Source organism: Squalius cephalus, assembly GCF_949319135.1.
Source record: "Squalius cephalus genome assembly, chromosome: 20".
Taxonomy (NCBI): Eukaryota; Metazoa; Chordata; class Actinopteri; order Cypriniformes; family Leuciscidae; genus Squalius; species Squalius cephalus.
The window spans coordinates 9,190,398-9,215,643 of NC_137141.1; the positions used below are offsets into that span (position 1 = coordinate 9,190,398).

The 25,246-nt window shown below is 38.0% G+C and overlaps 1 protein-coding gene across 2 annotated transcripts in view; it reads left to right on the top strand.

The window, feature by feature from the left end:
* LOC307148223 (kelch-like protein 29) overlaps positions 1-25,246 on the top strand; it is a 264,387-nt gene that overhangs the window by 177,278 nt on the left and 61,863 nt on the right. For both annotated transcript variants that reach the window (XM_079853579.1, XM_079853580.1), the window contains one exon: positions 20,295-20,477. In XM_079853579.1, coding sequence (XP_079709705.1) covers positions 20,295-20,477 — 183 coding nt within the window. The remainder of the gene's footprint in view (positions 1-20,294; positions 20,478-25,246) is intronic.

The following is a 25,246-nucleotide window of genomic DNA, read 5'->3' on the forward strand; positions in this document are numbered from 1 at the left end:
TTATCTCTGTTCTGTCACAGATGTGTTATGTTTTCTGCACAAACTTTTGGATAAGGGCAGAGCCTTTTCAACTGTTAAGGTTTATCTTGCCACAATTTCTGCGTGTCATGTGGGGATTGACAGAAACACTATAGGTCAACACTCGCGTGTATGCAGGTTTATGAGAGGTGCACAGCGTTTGAACAAGATTTCAAAACCATTGATTCCGCCGTGGGATCTGTCTGTGGTCCTTGTGATCTCAGCCCCCTTTTGAGCCTATAGAGAGTGTTGAATTAAAGCTCCTTTCAATAAAGGCTGCTTTATTATTGGCTCTTTCGACTGCAAAGCAGGTTAGTGAACTTCACATGTTATCGGTTCATAACTCCTGTATGCAGTTCGCTATGGATTACTTGAGAGTAACTCTCAAAACGAATCCAGTGTTTGTGCCTAAAGTTAGCGAGTCAGCTCTCGCCTATGAACAGGTGGATTTACTGGCTTTCCATCCGCAGCCTTTTTCCTCGTCAGAGGATATGGCTTCATTGCTTGTGCCCTGTCCGTGCGTTGCGTCACTATGTGGGCAGAACGAAAGTACTAAGGAAGAGTAATCAGTTATTTGTTTCATGGGCTGATTCTCATAAAGGAAAACCTATTCCGCGTCAGCGCCTGTCCCACTGGGTAGTGGAAGCTATTATATGTAAGGGATAATGTATAGCGAGGCGGTTGTTATAGTGAATAACAACCCCGACAGGCTGAACGGGACCCCAACGCGAAGCGGAGTGGTCTTGAATCAGCCTGAAGGGGTTGTTATTCGCTATAACAACCGCCTCGCTATACATTATCCCACTTATTACATGGCTACCTACAAAATAAATAAATAATTTGACACAAAATATTGATTTAAAAATGAGCTTATTGATTTAAAAACGATTGTATTGCTTCCGCTAAAGAAAATAGTCCGTTCCGCGTCCATAGCAACGCGCTGTTTTTCATGGCAACGGTGTGTTATAGTTCGCAGCGGTCTGTTATCAAGAAATAACAGACCGCATTCTACATTGGAATTCAACTAAGCCATGTAATAATACATAATTATACAAAGTGTAATACATAATAATACATTAGGTTATAATGGCATGGGTCTCTGTCCTCCGGAAGGGCTGAGGGCTCATTCTACCAGAGGTTTGGCTACCTCATGGGCACTGTTTAAGGGACATATGTGCAGCAGCAAGTTGGGCTTCGCTACACACATTTGTCCGATTTTGTAGACTGGATGTCCCTGAGCCATCACTGGCTCATTCCGTCCTAAGTGCGTAAAACAACAACAACAAAAAAACAAACACAACAACACTCGTTTGTGGTGTGTTTATATTACATACATCACTGAGTTGGTTGACATGCCTGCTTCGGACAGCATATCTGCAATACGGGAGTTGTCTATATCCCATAGTGAGAGACCGAGCGAATGTTTGAAAGAGAACTTTAGGTTACTTACGTAACCCCGGTTCTCTGATAACATGAGTGAGGTATCTCACCACACTTCCCTCCTTGCAGTGCATGGAGAAGAGATATGCAGAGAATAAAGTAGGGACCACCGGCAGTGTTATATAATAGGGAGTCGGGACTCCCGCATGACTGTCGTGATTGGTCTGTCACCAAGATATGGTGTGATTGGTGCTTCCAGGATCTTCCAGGACGCGTTTCCCTTAGTGAGATACCTCACTCATGTTATCAGAGAACCGGGGTTACGTAAGTAACCTAAAGTTCAAAGTTATTGTATGTTGAATCACATTTATATGTATTTGTGTCAATTTATTGTTAAAAATGGTCCTTACGTGTGCATATCCTGGATGCTTAACGATGTCATGCGTGACCTTTCCAATGTGATGACATAATGCATCTTGAAGATAGTACAAGACGGGCATTTGTGGTTAAAAAGTATATAATTTCATACTTTTTTTTTTTTTTTTTTTTAGAAAATGATCGATCGTTTCGCTAGATAAGACCCTTATTTCTCGACTGGGATCATGTCGAGCCTTTGAAGCTGCATTGAGACTGACATTTGGACCTTCAAACCGTTGCTTGCCATTGAAGTCCATTATATGGAGAAAAATCCTGGAATGTTTTCCTCAAAAACCTTAATTTCTTTTCGACTGAAGAAAGAAAGACATGGACATCTTGAATGACATGGGGGTGAGTAAATTATCAGGAAATTTTTTATTTGAAAGTGAACTTATCCTTTAATATAATCATTCAACTGGGGAAGTATGGTGATCTATATATTTTTAGCGCAATTTTCCACCGGACAAAATTGCGATTGTTAACTCATGATTTCTGTTCTGTCTGTGCGCACCAAACTTGTACTTCTATCTACTCCTCAACCAGACCACCTAGAGACTTCGGGTTTTCGGCATTATGTTAAGGAAGGTCTAATCTCGGGAACGCACAAAAAAAATCCAGGAAAAGATTTACTATCTCTTACGCCGCCTTCACACTGGCAGTTGAAATCAGCTCCGTAATACGCAATACGCCCCCAGCGGACGTCGTACACAATGGTGAAAAGCGTCGGAAGCACTGATCTATATAGAATGACATTATATATATATATATATATATATATATATATATATATATATATATATATATATATATATATATGTCATTATATAGATCAGTGGTCGGAAGCCTCGGAAGCGAGTATATTTAAATATTTAATTATTTAATTGTATTAACTGCCCTAATAACGTTAAAACATCATGAAAATAAAAAAATGACATGACAACTAATCGTTATAAAATCATTATTTATGTTATTAAAAGTTAAGAATCCAGGTTTGTTTATCAGTACCATAGCAACGCTAACTTCCGTTGGGATTTTCGGATAGAAACCGTCCGTAGCCTTTCGCAAGAGTTAAATTTTTTGAACGCATCCGGATGGCCAACGGACACGATTTTTTTCGCACCGCACTCGTTCGCACCTGGTTCGGACCCATTCTGCGAATCTCCATAGGAAATGAATGACTTCCGGTCGTTTCGCTGCCGTATCGGAGCTGATTTCAACTGCCAGTGTGAAGGCGGCGTTAGTGTTGTGATCACTGATCTATATAATGACTGGATAGCTCATGACGTTCTAAACTGCCAATAGGCAGTGAAGCCACCGGAAGTGTTCGAGCGGCCATCTTACGATTCCCTACCAGCAGAGGGCTCCAACACCCATTATACAGAGATTGGTAGCTCCGACGGCACTTTTAAGATGACCCGCTGTGCAGTAAACAAGTGTAAAACGACGTTCACAAAAGGATGTAGAAAAACTGCCAACAGGTTGTAATTCAAGCCCTATAAGTAATAATTTATATGCAAAATTGTCGCTATGCCCGTGTTGTTTTTTCCGAGGCAAGAGTAATGCTGCTGCTTCTTCAAAAAACAACGATAAAACAGTCAACAGTAGCCTATAAGAAACCTCAGGGCAGCAATAATCACAATTACAGTAAGTGTCCAATAGCGACACCATTTGACAGCTTCAAAAGAGCTTCGTGCAGACTCCGTTTACCGTTACATTAACCCATACAATTTGTATTATGCATTTCCTGAACATGTACTTGCTAATCAAACACTTTATATGAACAAACTACTAATCTATAAAACACAATCGGTCTTCCGACCTATGTTGATATGCGCGAGGGAGAGAGAGCATACAGCGCTCGTGTTGTTTGAAGGCGGTGAGAGTGCGCGCGCACGGCCGGGGCTCACTGTCTCTCTCTCTCTGCTTGTTCTTATGCTTCCTGTCCACTGATCTAAATAATTCGTTGTTACGACGACTTATTTGTTCCCTCGTTTTAATAAATCGTGGACACGTTGAACTAATTCCCTCCCTCATTTTGATTTAACGAATTACAACGTGGCCACAAGATAACGTGCTGAGGTATTATTAATTCGTGGCCACGAAACAATATTCACCTGAATATTCACCAATTCACAAAAATATAGGTCTTTAGCATTCACTATTTAATTAATATTATCTAACTGTTTTTCTTACCTGTGAAGATAGCTCTTCAGTGAAGGCCGACTAGTGTTCTCGTACAGCTTTTTATTCCTTTTGCAAAGAAATTGCCGTTTTTTAATAAGCAGGAAAAATTTCCCGACTTTAAACAAATACCCATTTAAATGCTTAGGATGTTTGCGTTGTGAGAATATACAGGGAGACTTTAGATTTAAAAACTGTGTCTCGATAGGCAATGTTTTCTCAGTCAAATCATAAAATTTCCTATTGATTCAATAGAACGCGTGAGCTCACTAGGGAATACCAATATGGCGGCGCGGTGGCTTCACTGTTTATGACGTCATGAGCTATCCAGTCATTCTATATAGATCAGTGGTTGTGATCCCATGACGTCAGAAAATTGCGCTAAAACACTCACTGAGTTTTTATTACTTGTTTTACCCTATTCACCTGGGGTGTATTGTCTGAAGGCTACATGCAGTACTGTTTTTGCCAAAATGAGATATCTTTAGAGAAGAGAAAATGCTAAGTCAGCTCACTAGGTTTTTATTACTCGTTTTATTAAATGAGCTTTATTATATAGAAGCAACAAGACGCTCCCAGCCCTAATGGCAATTGATAATAGCTATACACTCACCTAAAGGATTATTAGGAACACCTGTTTAATTTCTCATTAACCCTCTGGGGTCTGAGGTGTTTTCTGGGCCTGGAGGTGTTCTGACATGCTCTGACATTTGTGCTAATTTCTGTTACTTGTGACATTTTCATGGCTAAAGTCTGATTACACTGTATTTAGCACAAACTCTGCTACAATAATATGTCAGCAGCGTGTGTGTAAAAGTTTGTAGTTTTGAGATAATGACGTTTATGCGTGGTTTGTGAAAATACAAAAAACAATTGTCACTGAAATAAGCTCATGAAACCCCTACTGATTATTTCTTCACAAGACTTTTGAAAATTCTATCACGTAGCCTAGAATATTTGCTCCAAAACTATGTGAAAATCATCCTGACTGCTCATTCAGAGAAGACAATATATTGATTTAAAATTTCTAAGACGTGTTTTATGTTAGAAAGCTTTATTCGAAGGGGCGGATCACCTCATTAATATATAAGCTTTTCACACCTGAGAAAGACAAAGACACTCCCTAATGGCCCTATTTTAGGAGCTATCAGGCCCTATCATTCTGAGCAACCTTGCACAAAGAATGAGGAGATTTAAAAAAGAATGGCTTTTTGATTGTTTGGATTTATTTACAACACAACATAATCCAAATATACACAATAAATGACAAAAAAGCACACTATTGAAAACAATCATCCAAAGACAGAGACCTTTGTGCCATTCCTAAAAACATTGTACATACCTTTCATTTCCAAGGTGTTTGATTTTCACTTTACCATGTTCATATACAGAGACTCATGTGAATGAAAGTCAGCAGGACTCAGTGGCATCTGGTTCCTGAAAGAAAAAAAAAGTGAACATACTGATATCAAGAGAAACTATAGGGAATATTTTTATGGTTAAAATTGCTTTTTAAAATTCACAGAATACACACACACACAAATGTTTCCAACAATATATAATATAATGAACACCAGGTTTGTTGTGCCTTGTAGGCATAGGCTATGCACAGTGCTGCATAAAATAATAATAACAATAACCTATAGCAGCATATAAATCTTCCAAAAGATTTCAGTAACAACTACGCTAGAGAAAAATATATTGATTATCATATGTTACTTCAAATGTTTCCATTCGTTATGATGATATGAAATGAGATAATAGTAAAAGCATGAAGCCTTTGTTTGGTGCATTTTGCTTTTCAAACGCGATCATTTCAAAAGCGATCGCGATACATTCAAAACCAGAGCTCGCTCCAAAATATTAAACATTATGGTTGCCATATTATACATATCTACTTTTGAGCAGATATCCACAAACACAGTAACAGTAAACACGGGTCCAAATATTATAATATTCACCATATATCTAGCAACAGTTCAACTGCAATGTGAAGTTTATGCAACAATAACATGAACTAATAATTAAGAATTTCTTACCTTACATCTTTCTTGTCTTCAAATCACGTTCTTCTTCTGAGGAGGAGGTAAATCCAGCGTAAGCTCACGGCACGTCTTTCAAACTCGACGAAAAGCAGAGACTTGTGAAGTTTGTTGGTGCTTTGTTTTTGAGATAACGAGCGCGATCGCGTTCCATGTGGAGATTTGCATGTGAATCTCTTTTGCGCGCGTGGGCGTGGTCAAATTAAAAATAATTAGTAAGCGCGTGAGAAGCTGGACATCTTGTTGGTTTTATACAAATTACTTAAACAGAGAATATTTGTTTTCAGTTTGAATCCGATCATTTTAAAGTACACACTTAAATGTTTATAAAGGTATATGGCTCATAAATGTGTGACAAGTATTCACTGAGTTTTGTTTCAGTTTATAGACGTGCTCAAGAAAAAAAAGTTCACCGCGACGGAGAGCCAGAAAGCACACCCTGTTTATTTTCTTTATTTTACAAAAGCACAATGTTTTGATTCGATTGTAAGTGGACACATACAAAAGTAGAAATATCACAGATTATTTTTTCATATTTCTTTTTTCTTTATGACCATAAATGACGGAGAAATTTAAGTTTATTGTGCTACTATGTGAAGAAAATCCAGCAAAATGCGCGGGCGCGTTTCTCGACCCCAGAGGGTTAATGCAATTATCTAATCAACCAATCACATGGCAGTTGCTTCAATGCATTTAGGGGTGTGGTCCTGGTCAAGACAATCTCCTGAACTTCAAACTGAATGTCAGAATGGGAAAGAAAGGTGATTTAAGCAATTTTGAGCGTGGCATGGTTGTTGGTGCCAGACGGGCCGGTCTGAGTATTTCACAATCTGCTCAGTTACTGGGATTTTCACGCACAACCATTTCTAGGGTTTACAAAGAATGGTGTGAAAAGGGAAAAACATCCAGTATGCGGCAGTCTTGTGGGCGAAAATGCCTTGTTGATGCTAGAGGTCAGAGGAGAATGGGCCGACTGATTCAAGCTGATAGAAGAGCAACTTTAACTGAAATAACCACTCGTTACAACCGAGGTATGCAGCAAAGCATTTGTGAAGCCACAACACGCACAACCTTGAGGCGGATGGGCTACAACAGCAGAAAATACAGCTTTTAATGTTGTTTATATTTCTATGTGGTGTTTTTGATATGCTTTAAGACAAACCATGTGCAAATTCATGTCAACACTATTGCTGAATATTTTCTCCTTTAAAAATGCGGTGAACCAAAGACAGTCTCAAAAACACATTTTGAAATTACTGGTGTTTCTACATCACAAACTACCTTGTAACCAATCATGTCAACGTGTGATCGTCAACGAGCTAGTGCACGTGAGTGGAGGCGGGGCTAATTTGCATATTCATAGAACCCCGTTTACTAAATGAGGCAAGGGTTTAGAGTTACATCCTTGATACAGGCATCAAGAAGCAAGGAAAAAAAACAAACATTTAAATATGTCATTTTGATGATCAAAGGTGAGTTTTAAGGAATAAAATGATTGACTGCAGGGGGACTTTAACAAATTTAACTATAAGATCATGTCCTGACTTGTAAACTAAGGTTAGTATTTGGCCTTTGTGTGCTGTGCAGTGATACACAGTACCTCCTGAGCTGTTTTGCATGTTACAGTATATAGTGAATTTTTAGCATGTCTGGAATGCTGTGTTGACCAACCAGCCCTGTTTTATAATAATGCAGTGCACAGATATAGAAGCAGCATGCTGGATAGAAATCCGTCCTGATGTTGTATGACAGAGCCTCCACACATCTGGAATAGAGCCACAGCGCTGTCACAGAGCTGCCAAAGCAAGCATCAACAGCGGCCGTCAGCGCACCTGCGCCTCTTATTACAGAGTGTTAGCCAGTGGGTAAATTTCACCTGTGTTTACTTAAGACAAGCTGTGCTGAGATTATCACACCGAACGACCCAGTTCATCACAGACCAGGCTTTAACATTCTTCATTCATTATACTCGTTCAGTAACGGAAATCTGATTTGATCCGCCTTTTGTTGTTGCATTTCAATAAGGCTGTTCTTTTTGAAAGAGCCACTTTCAAACCACTCTATTGTTTACACTTTTCAATAGAGTCTTACTTATTTTGTAAGAGTCTTAGTATTATTTTGGATTACTGTGGCCTATGCATCCTAGCCTGTTTGGACTTTTTTATGGTGCAGTGAGTTTTTGCAGATTTTTCAACATGGAAAAATGTAATTACTTCATCTTTAGAGAACTTAATGTTCTAAGTGTATAGAGTTTTTACATGCAATCAGCTTTTTAGGGGTAGTTACGTCCCAAGTCCCATCCAAGTGTAAAGAACCAGGTTTTCTTTTTTGTTTGGTAATGACATGAGATAAAAGATTGGATATAGTCAGGTAGTTTTTAAATGCTACAATTATATTTGTGAAACAGTATGATAGTTGCACATTTGAAACCCTTATTCACAGCACTGGCACTTTCCATTATTAGTGCATGTTCACTAATAATGACTAATAATAACTAGTAAACAAGTTTTTTGTCAGTTGCATTATTTTATGTGGTAGGCTTGCTGCGATAGTCAATGTTACCGGTTTTATCAGTGTTCAACCGCAACACCGGTTACATCACTCGCCCATCGCGGCACCGCCCCCCACCACCATTTTTATTTTTTATTGTATTAAAAACCATTTAGTTCAGTTAGAGTACAGACACTACAATTAAAAGCTAAACCTGTCTGCTCAATGCAGAGTGAGCTGAATGGGAGTCCCACCACAGATCAGCAGCAGGAGTCAGATTTAATTTATCAGTCACTAGCTAACTGACAAGACGATGATGGAAGATTTGATTTCAAAGCGAAATGTAAAAGCGCCTATTTGGCAATATTTTGGATTGAAATCCAATGCTAATAGGGAACCTGCAAAGGATTAGATGTGTTTTTCTAATTGTTGTGTTATTCATTAAGAATAATAATGAACCCACTGCATCCCGAATTGGCATGAATGCCCTTGCGTGTGCATTTTACTTCCGCTTTTGTATTAGCGATTTAAAAGAGAGGTGCAAAAGAGGGAAAACATCACCCCCCTCCCCCAATCGAGTCAATTCTGATTTCATGTAGACTTTAACTCTCTGGGGTCTGAGGTGTTTTCTGGCCCTGGAGGTGTTCTGACATGCTCTGACATTTGTGCGTATTTCTGTTACTTGTGACATTAGCCATGAAAAAGTCTGATTACACTGTATTCAGCACAAACTCTGCTACAATAATATGTCAGCAGCATGTATGTAAAAGTTTGTAGTTTTGAGATAATGACATTTATGCGTGGTTTGTGAAAATACAAAAAAAAAAAAAAAAAAATAAGGTCATGAAACCCATACTGATTATTTCTTCACAAGACTTTTGAAAATTATATCACGTAGCCTAGAATATTTGCTCCAAAACTATGTGAAAATCACCCTGACTGCTCATCCAGATAAGACAATATATTGATTTAAAATTTGTAAGACATGTTTTGTGTAAGAAAGCTTTATAAACGCATCATTAATATGCATGGTTTTCACACCTGAGAAAGACAAAGACCCTCCCTAATGGCTCTATTAGGAGCTATCAGGCCCTATCATTCTGAGCAACCTTGCACAAAGAATGAGGAGATTTAAAAATTAATGGCTTTTTGATTGTTTGGATTTATTTACAACACAACATAATCCAAAGATACAAAACAAATGACAAAAAAACACATTATTGAAAACAATGATCCAAAGACAGAGACCTTTATGCCATTCCTAAAAACGTTGTACATACCTTTCATTTCCAAGGTGTTTGATTTTCACTTTACCATGTTCATGTACAGAGACTCATGTGAATGTTGAAGTCAGCAGGACTCAGTTGCATCTGGGCCCTGTAAAAAAAAAAAAAAAACTGTGAACATACTGATATCAAGAGAAACTATAGGGGTGCACGATTTTGGGAATAGATTTTAGGTTTTTCTGGTTAAAATGTATTTTTAAAATTCACAGAATACACACACACACACACACACACACACACACACACAAATGTTTCCAACAATATGTTTCCTACAAGTGCCTTGTAGGTATAGGCTACGCGCAGTGCTGCATAAAATAATAATAACTATAAATTAAGTCTTCCAAAAAATTTCAGTAACAACTACGCTAGAGAAAAATATATTGATTACAATATAAAAACATGAAGCCTATTGTTTGGTGCGTTTTGCTTTTCAAACGCACAGCGCGCTCCAAAATATGATACATTCAAATGCAGAGCGCGCTCCAAAATATGAAACATTCAAACACAGAGTGCGCTCCAAAATATGATACATTCAAAAGTAGAGCGCGCTCCAAAATATGAAACATTCAAACGCAATCATTAAATGATTATAAAGATATATGGCTCATAAATGTGTGACAAGTATATTCGCTGAGTTTTGTTTCAGTTTATAGACGTGCTCAAGAAAAAAAAGTTCAGTGAGACGGAGAGGCAGAAAACACCCTGTTTAGTTTCTTTATTTTAAAAAAGCACAATGTTTTGTTTTGATTGTAAGTGGACACATACAAAAGTATACATCTCACAGATTCTTTTTTTATATTTCTTTTTTCTGTATGACCATAAATGACGGAGTAATTTAAGTTTATTGTGCTACAATGTGAAGAAAATCCAGCAAAACGCGAGGGCGCGTTTGCCGACCCCAGGGGGTTAAAGGTGACATATCATGCCCCTTTTCACAATATATAATATAAATCTATGGTATCCCCAGAATGTGCCAGTGAAATTTCAGCTCAAAATATCCCCCGGATCATTTATTATAGCTTGTCAAAGTTGCCCCTTTTTTGCGTGTGAGAGAAAACACGCCGTTTTTGTGTGTGTCCCTTTAAATGCAAATGAGCTGCTGCTCCCCGCCCCCATTCAGAAGAGGGCCGATCCTTTACACGAGCTTTGGATACTCCGGCAATAACAAAACACGCAAATTTCAGTCAAATTTCAGAAATAACAGAAGTGGAGTGCAGCCTTATAGAGACTCAGGAAGAGGTTGCAACTTTTAGGCGCACCTGGACGTTTCTGAATGGTTAGTGGATACATTTATGTAGTTGTAGTGGAGTTCATCGATTTGATGGTGCCGTCATGTTTAACTTTTACACAAGTTGACAGTTCCCTGATGTCTTTATAAGACAGCTGTGACATTTTTTGGTCAAATAGTGTTCTGTGCTTGTCTGTGCAGCCAATGACAGAACAGTTTGCATGCTTTGCTCGAACTTTTGCGTTAGAACTGGTTACACTGTTGTCGCTTGCGAAAACCAAATGGCGGCGCCGTGGGTGGAAACTTGCAGATTATGGGCCAGTAATATTATAATAAGATCTCCTACCTACGTCAGAAGGGGAGCGGAATCTGATCGTCTTATTTTTTTACATGCTTTCAGAGAAAAGCTTATCAAAACAAAGTTACTGGGTTGTCACTTTTCACATTTTCTGGGTTGGTAGATGCACCGGACACCCGATTATAGCACTTAAACACGTAAAAAGTCAGATTTTCATGATATGCCCCTTTAAATTCTACATAGGCTGCTCTTCTCTAATTTAGTTAGGTTTAAAGGTGTGTTTTCTCTTAGAATATCTTTTGCTCTTATGTTTCATGCACCCAAACCTGATAGATAACATGCTAGAGGGATTATGGGGGAAATCTAAATCTAGAAAGCTCCTTGAATTCTTTTCATGTCATAATCCATTGGTCTGATCTGAGAGGGGCAGAGGTGGGGCGGCAGTGCTGGACCTCCTGCTGCTTGAGTCTCTAATGCCACAGTCAGCAGGAAGGGCCCGGGCACAGCAGGGTCCCTCGCTCGGCAGAAGGGCCTGATCCCTGCCATGCTGCATTAACACATGCATGCAGGGCGAGATGAGAGAGTATAAGGAGAGCATATATCTGCTGGAGGACATTGATGGCAGAACACGAGCATGGCTGTCATGTGGTGTTTGATTGATGCTTCTGCTGTAATGTAGTGGCGTGCAGTGAGGGTTTGTGGAAAAAGGGGGTTTTGTTTGCAGGAGAAAAGGGGGATGGAACATGTTTTCTGTACTGTTGTGAAGTAGGAACACATCTTGCAGTCGTGCAGCTGAAAGAGCTGCCATCAGAGAAGATGTTCGTGCCAGTCAAAAGCTTTTTTTTTTCTTCTCAGGAAGTGCCTGTGAACCCGAGCTTGAGCAGGAATATCCCGCCGCTGGTTGTGTCACCTTAGCATCTGGTGTTTAAGCGCACATGCATCTTATTTACATGTATTCACTGCAGCACATGAGATGTGCCCCGGTATAGACATGCGTCATGAATATTTAAATTGTCACTGCCATTATTTTTAGCATTAATTGCTCCCCTTTTTTGTGCAAATAAGACTTATAGATTCTGCCTTATTCACAACAGTCAGTGCTTGGTGCTTTTACAGCTTGCATAAAGCTATTAACTCTTTCCCTGCTATTGACGGAATTGTCCGGCAATCCATGTTTTCAATGTTATGCGGTTGGGGTGTGCTATTACACATCTTCTGAAAGAGTACAGAATCTCCGCATCAAAACAGGTGAAAAATAAGCAGAAATAAATAAGTGATATAAGCATTGCTTATGCACATATAAAATAACATTATCATCAAACATTAACAACTTATAAAGCATAACTGCTTAACGTTCACCAATTAAATGTTGACCCATGAAGAAGTATAGGACTGTGAAGTTTGGGGGTGTTGATGGGAGCAATCTACTCCATCTATGTTTTAATCATCGTTCTGAATCTGATCCAGACAAAGTCTTTGACAAAAATATGATTTGCTCAAGCTTTTTGTTTGAAAAGCTTTTATAAAGAAACTTACCCACATCCAAGTGTTAATAAAAAAAGACTGCATGTTGTTTGTTTGTTTAAAAGCAGAGGCTCTGTTCTTTCTTTTAATATAGTCTATGTTGAGATCATACAACAATATGTTCTAGGGGCCATGACATTTTTTGTAAAAAATATAACAAAAAAATGCTGGTGTTGGCTGGCAACTTTTGTAAAAAAAAACAAAAAAGAAAAAGAAAAAAAAACACTGGCAGGGAAAGAGTTCATAATACACACTATCGTTCAAAAGGGTTTGTTTTTGTTTTTGTTTTGTTTTTGTTTTTTGCATTCTTATGTGCAGAATTCCTCTAGGAAATCAGATACTAAAACAAGACATTGAAACACATTGTTGGTGAATCTCCCCATAGAGATTTATACAGTATGTGCTTTAAGCCTTCAATTTCCTGAATCACTATTTTGAAAAGAATTACACAGAGACAATAAATGTCCCCAGACATAATTCATTTCTGTATTTTCAGGAGCCATTGAAATCACAAGCAAGAGTATTTCTCCTTTTTTTTCTTTTGAATATTTTTTAAGAGGCATACAATGACATTTAATTTTCTGCCGTTACTGGGGCCTGACCCTTTCTGTCCCGATCCACTGTTTCATTTATTTTTTATTTTTTTTATTTTTTTCCAAGATGATGTATGTCATGAATTTTATGATTTATGAATTTGGATGATAAGATCGTGTTGTGTATTATCAGCTCACACAAAATAACTGAGCCTGCCCTTTTTTTATACCAATGAATCTGTACTTTTCCTTGAATAAAAATACACTTTGCATATTTTTGTCAAGTCAATCTTTGCTGATAACTCTGTGGTGATGCTGATAACATCTTTGCTGGCACTCTGTGTGTTGAGTTACGCCTCATTTTTAGCAGGGGAACATTTGTTATCTCCCCCAAAATTGTCTCTTTTCTTTCTTTTTTGACTCAAATGCAAAATAGTTTTTCCCTTGTTATGTTCCTTTTTCACATTGAATGTTTTCTATGTACCACATTATAATGATTATATCTCCAATTTCTATGGAAGTAAAATAATTTCAAATGTCTTTGAAATAAAAAAGCCTGTTGAATTGCACTACTTGAAAAAAATAGGCATTGCATTAACCATGCTTGCATTTTAATGCATTGTATTTTTAGGGCTTGCATTTTTATGGGCTGAAATTCAACATGGTTGAATATTTAAGCTGTGAATATTTCAATTAAAAACATTTCAAACACATTGTCATTATTAAAAATTCAATAATCCATATTAACCTTTCATATTTCACTTCCAAAATATTCAAACTGTTTAAAAATACACCACAATATAAAGTTAAGGCAACTAAACAACCAAGAGAAATATATGTCAACCTCAAAAATGTAACATTGAATCTGTACATCCGCATCGGGGAATAACATTAATCTCGTTCACGGTAGAGAAAGATGCATGTAGGCTACACAGGAAAAGTAACCGTGAAGACACTGAATTTAACATAAAACAGCCGTCATAATAATCACAAATACACTTACATTGCTGTAAATGAGTTTTATGAATGAATGGCTTGTTCTAACTGTTGCTCTGGTCTTCGTCAAAAACACACGCTTTTGCACCCCCTGCTGGTGAGGTTGACTAACAGCAGATGGAGAGTATGCTCGGCAATCTACTGCTTTTCCTGCAGTTCCTGGATGTCAATGTTGAATTTACTGTCAAATTTGAACCACTGAATTTGTGGAAGCGAATTTGCAAAGCAAAATAAAATGGACCGAAAATTGCCTGTTGATTATTATAGGTTGTATTTTTAAACAGTTTGAATATTTTGGAAGTGAAATATGAAAGGTGAATATGGATTATTGAATTTTTAATAATGAAAATGTGTTTGAAATGTTTTTAATTGAAATATTCACAGCTTAAATATTCAACCATGTTGAATTTCAGCCCATAATAATGCAAGCCCTAAAAGTACAGTGCATTAAAATGCAAGCATGATTAATGCAATGCCTATTTTTTTCAAGTAGTGCAATTCAACAGGCTTTTTTATTTAAAAAACATTTGACATTATTTTACTTCCATAAATTTATTTTGTCTTTTTTTGTGTGTGTGTTTCTGTGTCAGAATAAAACAAATTAGAGTTTGAAAGGCCAGTGATGTGGCATAAGTAGTTAGCGTGGAGACTTCATGTGCTGTAGAGAAGAACACATAATTTATCATAAAATAGCTTCTGTTTGTAGATAATTTCACTCTGAACAAAAACTGCTCTTCTAAATGTTTTGCTGTTAAACTTGCATGTTAAAAATAGACTGTTTGCTACTGCCTGCTTCGTATTTGCAGAATTAATCTCCAGTTATTTATAACATGCACTTGTAAACCTTTGCACATCATGCTGGTTTTGGCTGGTCACTCATCATACCCTCTTCTAAAAAGAACCCATTTTTGTTTGTCTTAGTGTGAAGAAAATTTGGTAACAATTTACAAATATATATATATATATATATATATATATATATATATATATATGTATATATATATATATATATATATAGCTGCGAGCAGCGATTACGGGCCCAAGCCGGTGGCACCGCAACCCCAGTGCCTTTAGTTACCTAAAATAACTAAATGCCGCCGGCTTTGGCCCTTCATCGCTGCTCGCAGCTATATTTATATATACAGTGAGGAAAATAAGTATTTGAACACCGTGCTATTTTGCAAGTTCTCCCACTTGGAAATCATGGAGGGGTCTGAAATTGTCATTGTAGGTGCATGTCCACTGTGAGAGACATAATCTAAAAAAAAAAATCCAGAAATCACAATATATGATTTTTTAACTATTTATTTGTATGATACAGCTGCAAATAAGTATTTGAACACCTGTCTATCAGCTAGAATTCTGACCCTCAAAGACCTGTTAGTCTGCCTTTAAAATGTCCACCTCCACTCCATTTATTATCCTAAATTAGATGCACCTGTTTGAGGTCGTTAGCTGCATAAAGACACCTGTCCACCCCATACAATCAGTAAGAATCCAACTACTAACATGGCCAAGACCAAAGAGCTGTCCAAAGACACTAGAGACAAAATTGTACAAAAGGCTGGAAAGGGCTACGGGGAAATTGCCAAGCAGCTTGGTGAAAAAAGGTCCACTGTTGGAGCAATCATTAGAAAATGGAAGAAGCTAAACATGACTGTCAATCTCCCTCGGACTGGGGCTCCATGCAAGATCTCACCTCGTGGGGTCTCAATGATCCTAAGAAAGGTGAGAAATCAGCCCAGAACTACACAGGAGGAGCTGGTCAATGACCTGAAAAGAGCTGGGACCACCGTTTCCAAGGTTACTGTTGGTAATACACTAAGACGTCATGGTTTGAAATCATGCATGGCACGGAAGGTTCCCCTGCTTAAACCAGCACATGTCAAGGCCCGTCTTAAGTTTGCCAATGACCATTTGGATGATCCAGAGGAGTCATGGGAGAAAGTCATGTGGTCAGATGAGACCAAAATAGAACTTTTTGGTCATAATTCCACTAAGCGTGTTTGGAGGAAGAAGAATGATGAGTACCATCCCAAGAATACCATCCCTACTGTGAAGCATGGGGGTGGTAGCATCATGCTTTGGGGGTGTTTTTCTGCACATGGGACAGGGCGACTGCACTGTATTAAGGAGAGGATGACCGGGGCCATGTATTGCGAGATTTTGGGGAACAACCTCCTTCCCTCAGTTAGAGCATTGAAGATGGGTCGAGGCTGGGTCTTCCAACATGACAATGACCCAAGCACACAGCCAGGATAACCAAGGAGTGGCTCTGTAAGAAGCATATCAAGGTTCTGGCGTGGCCTAGCCAGTCTCCAGACCTAAACCCAATAGAGAATCTTTGGAGGGAGCTCAAACTCCGTGTTTCTCAGCGACAGCCCAGAAACCTGACTGATCTAGAGAAGATCTGTGTGGAGGAGTGGGCCAAAATCCCTCCTGCAGTGTGTGCAAACCTGGTGAAAAACTACAGGAAACGTTTGACCTCTGTAATTGCAAACAAAGGCTACTGTACCAAATATTAACATTGATTTTCTCAGGTGTTCAAATACGTATTTGCAGCTGTATCATACAAATAAATAGTTAAAAAATCATACATTGTGATTTCTGGATTTTTTTTTTTAGATTATGTCTCTCACAGTGGACATGCACCTACGATGACTTCTTTCAGACCCCTCCATGATTTCTAAGTGGGAGAACTTGCAAAATAGCAGGGTGTTCAAATACTTATTTTCCTCACTGTATATATATATATATATATATATATATATATATATATATATATATATATATATATATATATATATATATATATATATACATATATATATATATATATATATATATATATAAAAGACAGAAAATATGACTTTTCTTACTTTATTCTGATTTTATGATACACTCAAAATATTCCACAACAAATCATTTAAATTTAATGTAAAAATAAAAACGAATGTAAGCAGTGTTGGGCTCACGTAACCCTCTCATTAGAATCAAAATGTTTCAACATTTGCGATGTATTTGGATGCTAAACTATTCTTTATTATAGGCTTTGTACTTCACTCATGTTCCAATATCGACGGAAAAAATCATCCTCTTCATACGCGGAAAAATGTGCTTGGAAACATCACAGTGGAGCGGTGCTTACTGTGAATGATACAAATTGTACTACTGACTATTTAAACAGAGCACTGTAATTTGTATATGTTAGGTTGACTATTTTATTATTATATTTTATTAGGGCTATAATGAACAGGCTGCGATGTCAAGATTGCAATGCTGGAATGTGTGTGTGTGTGTGGCGCGGGCGCGGTTGAACAGTGGACACATAAAAACATACATAAAATGTTTTAGTTCATTCCTACTTCCATAGGAATATATTGAAAACGCTCGCTCTACTCTGCACCATTATCAATGTCTGTGCGGACATCCGTATTTTACTTTTGCTTTTAAGTTAGCGATTTAAAAGCCCTCAGTGCTGTCACACGTCGATTAACCGGTGGGAAAATATTCCCACAGTCACCTCCCTAATATATTTATATATAAATACTATAGGCCTACCTGATTTTGAACACAAGAGGGCAGTATAGCACTATAAATGACATTTATTTTTTGGACGAAAAAACATTCTGGCTATTTTTTAACTTAACCCTTTAAATGTCACCTCCCCTTTTTTTGAATAGACATGAAAATGCACATTTAGAATTTAAATGGTTGTAATTAAAGAATGCTTTGTAGTATAGACGTAAAATTGGTCTTGTTTTAAAGAAGACATTTGGCAGATTTTTGTTGAAGTGAAATAAATTAAGAAAGTGAAACAGAAAAAAAGTTATAGAAGTTTGAGTTTATGAAAATGTACAATGTAAAAAATTTAATTATTCATATTTTATATAAAATATATTTTTTTCAAACCTGGGCGACTCTAAAACTGCTAAAAAATCAAAGCCAAAAATCTGAAGAAGTTGTGTTTCAAATTTTAGGTTGATATCTCAAAAAATGAGCTTTCAGTGAGATTTTGTTTGGGCGCAGTACCAAACATTTTCACTAGGTGACAACCAGACTCCATTACTCCCCATATAAGGGCACCTCCATTTCCATATGTGTTTTGAGTGATCTGAACCATTAATTCCACAATTGTCATACAATTTATGAAGTAGATATTCTATTCAGAAGTAGTATGGGAAGTTTGGCAGATTTTGAAATGAATTCAACCTCTAAGAAACACATAAAAACACTTAAGGGTTTAAACATAATTCTTAAATTGAAAAAAATAATAATAAAATGGGTTTAGTTCTGATATTTGTATAATTTTATATAGAAATAAATGGTGTATAATTACATTTTTTGAAGATTTGAGGCTTTTAGTTTTTCCTTTTTTGACATTACTTTAATCCCTCGCCATATCAAAACCGTTTGAGATATTTATTATCCGTTCACAATTTAGCATCTTTAATGTATTTTCATCATGTTGAAAAAGTTTGGTGGGAATAAAATAAACCACTTAAGAGGAGTGGGTAAAAATTCAGAGGCTGATTTTGCAAATAAATCCACATTTAAACCAAACTATCTGACTTCCTGTTGGTCGGAGCTAATGACTGTAAATTAGAAAGTTGTCCGGCTCGATGAGACCAATATATGTACTGATTTTTTTAACTGTAGGCAAAACTAACCCCGCCACTTTTGTCAAAAGCATTTTGAAAGTGACATACTTCCTGCTGCCAGTTGGTGGCGCTATAACTTTGACTCACAATAGTTGCATCCATCTGATCGGCCTCTTACCACGAACACACTGCTGAAGTTTCATCAAGATCAGTTAATGTATGTTAGAAGTTATACCACTTCGTGTTTCTCTTTTCTCGCCATAAATTAGTTTCCTCGCCATGGCCAAACCGTTCGAGATATCAAATATCCGTTCGCAATTTAGCTTCCTCAATGTCTTGACTTCATGCACACCGAGATTGGTAGGGATCGGATGAATTCTCTAGGAGGAGTGTTTCAAATTCCACAGCAAGCGTTTTCCCGAACAACCCATAATAGCCGACTTCCTGTTGGTCTGGCGTAAAACTTGACTGGGGAAATAAAAGTTGTTCGGCCTGATAAGATCTATACATGTACTGAGTTTCATATTAATTCATGCAAGCGTGTTTGATTTATGGACCAAGTTTTTGGACACCATTCCAGGGGGCGCGGTCGAGCCCCCCTGCCACGCCTGGGTACCAGCTTCAGTCCGGCCCTGATGGCCGCGGGTTCTGACGTGTGTGCAAAATTTCAAGAGTTTTTGAGCATGTTAAGGGCCCCAAAAGTGGCAAAAAGGCAAAAAAAAAAAAAAGGCAAAAAAAAATCCTTCCGGAAACAATAGGGCCTTCGCCCTTTCAGGGCTTGGGCCCTAATAAGGTTCATTAGTTAACATTAGTTAACTACATTAGTTAGCATGAGCTAATAATGAACTGCACTTATACAGCTTTTATTAATCTTTGTTAATGTTAATTTCAACATTTACTAGTACTTTATTAAAATCTTGTTAACGTTAGTTAATGCACTGTGAACTAACATGAACAAACAATGAACAGCTTTATTTTTATTAACTAACATTAACAAAGATTAACAAATACAGTAACACATGTATTGCTCATGGTTAGTTTATGTTAGTTAATACATTAACTAATGTTAACTAATGAACCTTATTGTTAACTAATGAACCTCGTTCACTCGCTCTTCCCATATAAATTCATCTTGAAATGTGATCTGTGCATAAACTGGTTGGTCATCTAACTTTTTTCTTTAAGACTGGTCATAACTTTTTTAAGTCAGTTATATAAAAAGGCAGATTGGTCTCATTTGAATCCGAAAAGTAAGGCGAGTGAATGTCAATGTTTTTGTGTCTCCGTCCCGTCCCTGCAGGTGTTGCTGAGGTGATCGTGCTGGTGGGTGGGCGGCAGGTCATCGGTATGAACCAACGCTCGCTGACAGCAGTCACTTGCTTCAACCCTCAGAACAACAAGTGGTACCCCCTGGCCAGCTTGCCTTTCTACAACCGCGAGTTCTTCTCCGTCGTATCGGCGGGGGATAATATCTACCTGTCAGGTAATCAAACCGACAGTGTGTCACTTGCAGTTTGGTGGCCTCCTGCAGGAGTCTGCTTTTATATTTAGCACAGCACGCTCTGAGGGATGATGGGAAAGCAGATGGCTGTTCCTCGTCTCTGTCTTTACGACTGGCTGTGTGTCAAATTATGATGTTAAATATCCCACAAATCAAGCCAGATTAAATCAATAGCGCAGGAAAGACGATGCTTTTAAAGATGTAACAGCAATTTGTTAGTGAAATCTTTATATGAGTTGTTGGTCCATAGACATCAAGATTTTTAGATTTAATTTTAGATAATTGCATAAAGGAAAGCCACGTTCACACAGCAGCAGAATAATGTTGTCAGTCCTCTATTTGAGTCCATAATATGGTTACGTTCACACACAGTACTGTTATTTACAGGAATGACAACCGCATTCTATAACCGAAATCACACCAGTACATTTTCTGGACTCACAACCACATTTTCTGAAAACTTGCTGTGTGATCAGAACTAGACTGAACAACTAGTCTGTCACGTCATACAGTACGAAAGAGCCACTCTGCACTGCACAAACGTGTCTACTGTGTGTTGCTGGTATTCATGTGTGGTTTCTGTAACTTAGAGGAGATCATTTTCTAGAAATAAAGTTTAAGAACCTTGCTGTATTTTTGTGTAATTAATTAAGAGAAAGTACACCACCATCTTACTCCGACGAAAGTGACACGCACCTGCTGTCGTAAACATGACTTCCCATCTCGTAAATACGAACTTCCCAGGAAGACTTGAACGCACCAAATTTGCATATTTAGAAACATATTATAGCCTACATAACATATCGCATTCTCCTGTGTAAGCGTAGGTTTATAAATGATAAAATTATGCAATGCTGTATTATGATTTTTAAATGGTTTTAATAAATCGTGCAGCCTTAGAAAACTGTCTAATAATGCGGTTCTTGGATTCTCGTACATGGAATTCGCCACTGCTGGTATTGACAGCCCTACAGATATATTTACCATGGTTCAAAATGCCATGCATAGCACATTCAAATAATTGAAATTATATGTATAAATAGCATTAGTATCAAATCAGGCAGATACGTTGCAGGTGGTCAAATTATTAACGGGGCGTTAAACACGTGTAATTGATCTTCAATAATCATTAAAAAAAAACACCCTGGAAAAAAGGGCACTTTCTCTCAAGGAAGAAAAAGGGCAGGTGCTCAATCCCCCTTTGATGTCGATGTGTGCATAATCCAGTAACTGTTCTCCACCAGAGATGCTCTCATCAGTTTTGTGTTTGCATGTTTCTCATTTTTAAATGACATTCTTTTGTACTTTGTCAAATGATTAAATGATCCATTACGCCTTCCTTTTTTGTTTGTTGCATTGGCCCTGTCCCAAATGGCACCCTATGCACTCGCGGTTTTCCTATGAGTCCGCACTTTCATGATGTAGCCTAATGCCGCTTTGACTGTCGGGAAGAAGTCTGATGCGGAGCTAGCATCAGTGCGGGCTCGGCAAAAGTGTGCATCGAGGGCGCATATCGACCGCAAAGCTTCTGAAACCTAAAATGGCAAATGGGACACCGGTCTCATGGACTTAACAGACACGTGCACGCAGCAGCCATTGTAAGTCCACAAGACCGAAAGTGCATATAAAGTGTGCCATTTGGGACAGGACCTTAGTGCTTTTAGCATTCTTTGGCTACGGCAGTTAACAGTTTACTTCCTGTCGCCGTTGTCATTCCATCAGCAGCTGTTGCTTAAGACTGCGACCAAACCAAACCTGCTGGTCTGCTGATAAGAGCTGCAACTTCTGTTACATTTGAGAAACATCAAACGGCAAACGAAACGAAAGTGATATGAAACAGCTGCACTACGTGGACCGTTTATCAGCGCAGAGCGAAGTCAGAACAGGTTTATTCTCGGGCACTGGGAGATCCAGTGAGAAAGCATTTGAATTCACTGCAGAATTAATAACATCGCAGGGAGATCTAATGGGAAGCATTCAAATTTGCCGCAAAATTCTATTATAAACCACACATATCAGATCAAAACAGCGCTGACGTGGAAAACCTTATGAGAATGAAATTCAAGCACTTTTTAAGAGCTTTCAAGTGCTTCCAATTTTTTCAGCACTTGAAAGCCCTAAATATTTTCAAATTTTAATGTTATTTTTAATGATTATTTGTAAAACTAAAAGTTAGGAAAACAAACACTTTGTGGCCAATACACACTTTTATTTAATAAGACATGAAATTACCACTAGTAGATGGTGGCAGAGGAGCACTTATTGACTTATTAGCCAATTTCACTCCCTAATAGTATATGGAAAAAAGTAGGTAGTCATTAATTCTCATGAAAAATAAAAACTTTACACAGAAAGCAAGTAAAGAGTGCTCCTTTTAAAATCAATGAATCTGTCAGTCAGTTCAGTATGATAGAACAAGAATTGTACTGTTATGGTTTGTGTTTGTTTGTTCACTTTAGAGTGTGTTTTCGGTTTCTAGGTTGGTTTTCAGTCTGTTAATTGGTTCAGTTATCTCTCTCTTTGTCACTATGGTTTCTAATTGATTGTTAGTTCTGTTCAGGTGTGTCTTGTTAATTAGCTCCTCAGTTGCTGTCTATTTAAGCCCTGTGTTTCTATCAGTTCTTTGTCAGTTCTACATTGCGTCAAGTTGATTGTTCATGTTCATGTTCATGTTTTGAGTTAGTCTTTTGAATAAAGTCTGCTTTTGAATGCGCATGCTTAAAGGGGGTTCTTGCACAGATGGACGAACGTGAAATTGATGCTAGCTTTGCGATATATGCGAAGTTCGATAAACATCACCATGATTTTGAGGCGGAGGAGTACGCAAAGGGCCATCATTGCAGCCTGCGCATATGCTTCAGTTATTGTGTGCGAGAGAGTTCTCAGGACTGGTGTGAACATACAACACGATCTCATGAAAGTGTGTATCTATACCACAAATTTTATTTCTCGTGCCATTTATATGCCAAAAATAGTTTTTGCGTGCATGATACGCACTGTAAACCCCTTGGGTAGGATTAGGGGTGGGGAGTGCATGTGTATTACACGTCATAAAATGCATTTCAGATGCACGCAAAAACTATTTTAAAAGAAAATTGAATAAAATTCATGCTATAGATATGCACTTTCATGAGATCGTGGCGGGCTTTAACGAGGATCAATGGGTCCGAAATTTTAGGATGAGCAAGCCAACCTTTGATATGTTGTGTTAACGTGTGTCTACGTTCCTCTCCTACGACGACACAACATTTCGTCGGGCCATTCCGTCCCTTTGCATATGCGCATCGGGGTTTCTGTCATTCTCTCATTAAACCACAGATACGTAGCTTAATGCCTCAGAAAATCTGATCTGTCTGTTTACATGACAGTCGTATTGGCACATTTCTGATTTATATCTGATTTATTTCCACATATGAACGAGGCCTGAAACCGATTTCGAAATATCCGAATGCATGCAGTTTTTTTCCCTGTTTACACTGTCATAGAACACATCCGATCTGTGTCACATACAAGGGCGTAGTTTTGGTTTGAACATTGAGGGGGTCGAAGTGTGAACCGTTTAGCGGGGTCCTGGGACATGCTCCCTCCTGAGAGTCATTTATTTGTTTGTTTTTTTGCAAATTGCACATGCACTTTCACATTTTATCATCAGTGCCACGATAGGAATGGCTTGCGCAAATCCTATCACACTTTTGTAGCGCGCTGGTGAACGCGTGAAGAGTATACGGTGATTTGCACGCGCCATTCATGCACAGACAAATAAACAATCATAATACGCAGATAATTGGTCCTTTCAGTCCGTACGGGAACTTTGTGCTTATAGACCCCTTTTGCACCGACGTCACGGCGCTAGCTGGAGGCAAAACAAACGTAAAACTGGAGACGGCCAATAATAATAATAATAATACATTTTATTTGAAAGGCGCCTTTCTGACACTCAAGGTCACCGTACAGGCATACATAAAAGTTAATACATAAAACAAATGATAAAAAAATGCAAGTAATAAATTAAAAACCAGTTAAAATCAATTAGAATTACAGATCAATTAGAATTACAATACAAACCAGCACAGATTCGGCTACATAATAAGGAGCTTAAATTATTATTTTTATTATTAAATGTCATCTTGTTGTGTTGTTGGGTGCAAGAATCGATGAAAAATGAGTATGCTGTATCTAGAATTTTTATTTCTAGAAAATATTCATATCATTAAAATTGCACCGTAGTGTCACTCTTTACATTGTCGTCTTCTTGGCGCTGGCTAGGCAGAACTGCGGATCGTACCACCATTCAGCACATAGTTATAGGCATCTAAATATATATGCCCTCAGTTTCTCTTTACCCTCGGTTTCTCTATCGGGTAGGTGTAGAAGTCAGGCCACTCAACCGGAAGTAGCGTTAACGTTAATCCTGTCAGATCGTCCATTGACTGAGCTTGTACGGTCATCTGGTTCCGTCCGTTAAAATTAACTTTTGCAAATAACAATCGCGGTCCTGGACAGTGGTGACCTTGCACATTAAGACATAATCGGATTTTCTCCAGTCATTGTTAAAAAAACAAGCTAACAAAACTTGCAAACTAGCGTTAGTGAAGCGGTCAGAGGGGATCTTTCTGCCTCCAGCTAAGCCCCGCCCACACAAATACGTCACCATGTTTACAAACTGTAAAAGGGTCTATAAAAGCGATAAAAACATTAAACGCACGATGCATATAATTAAGCAATGGCCTGATTCTATGTTTCCATTAACC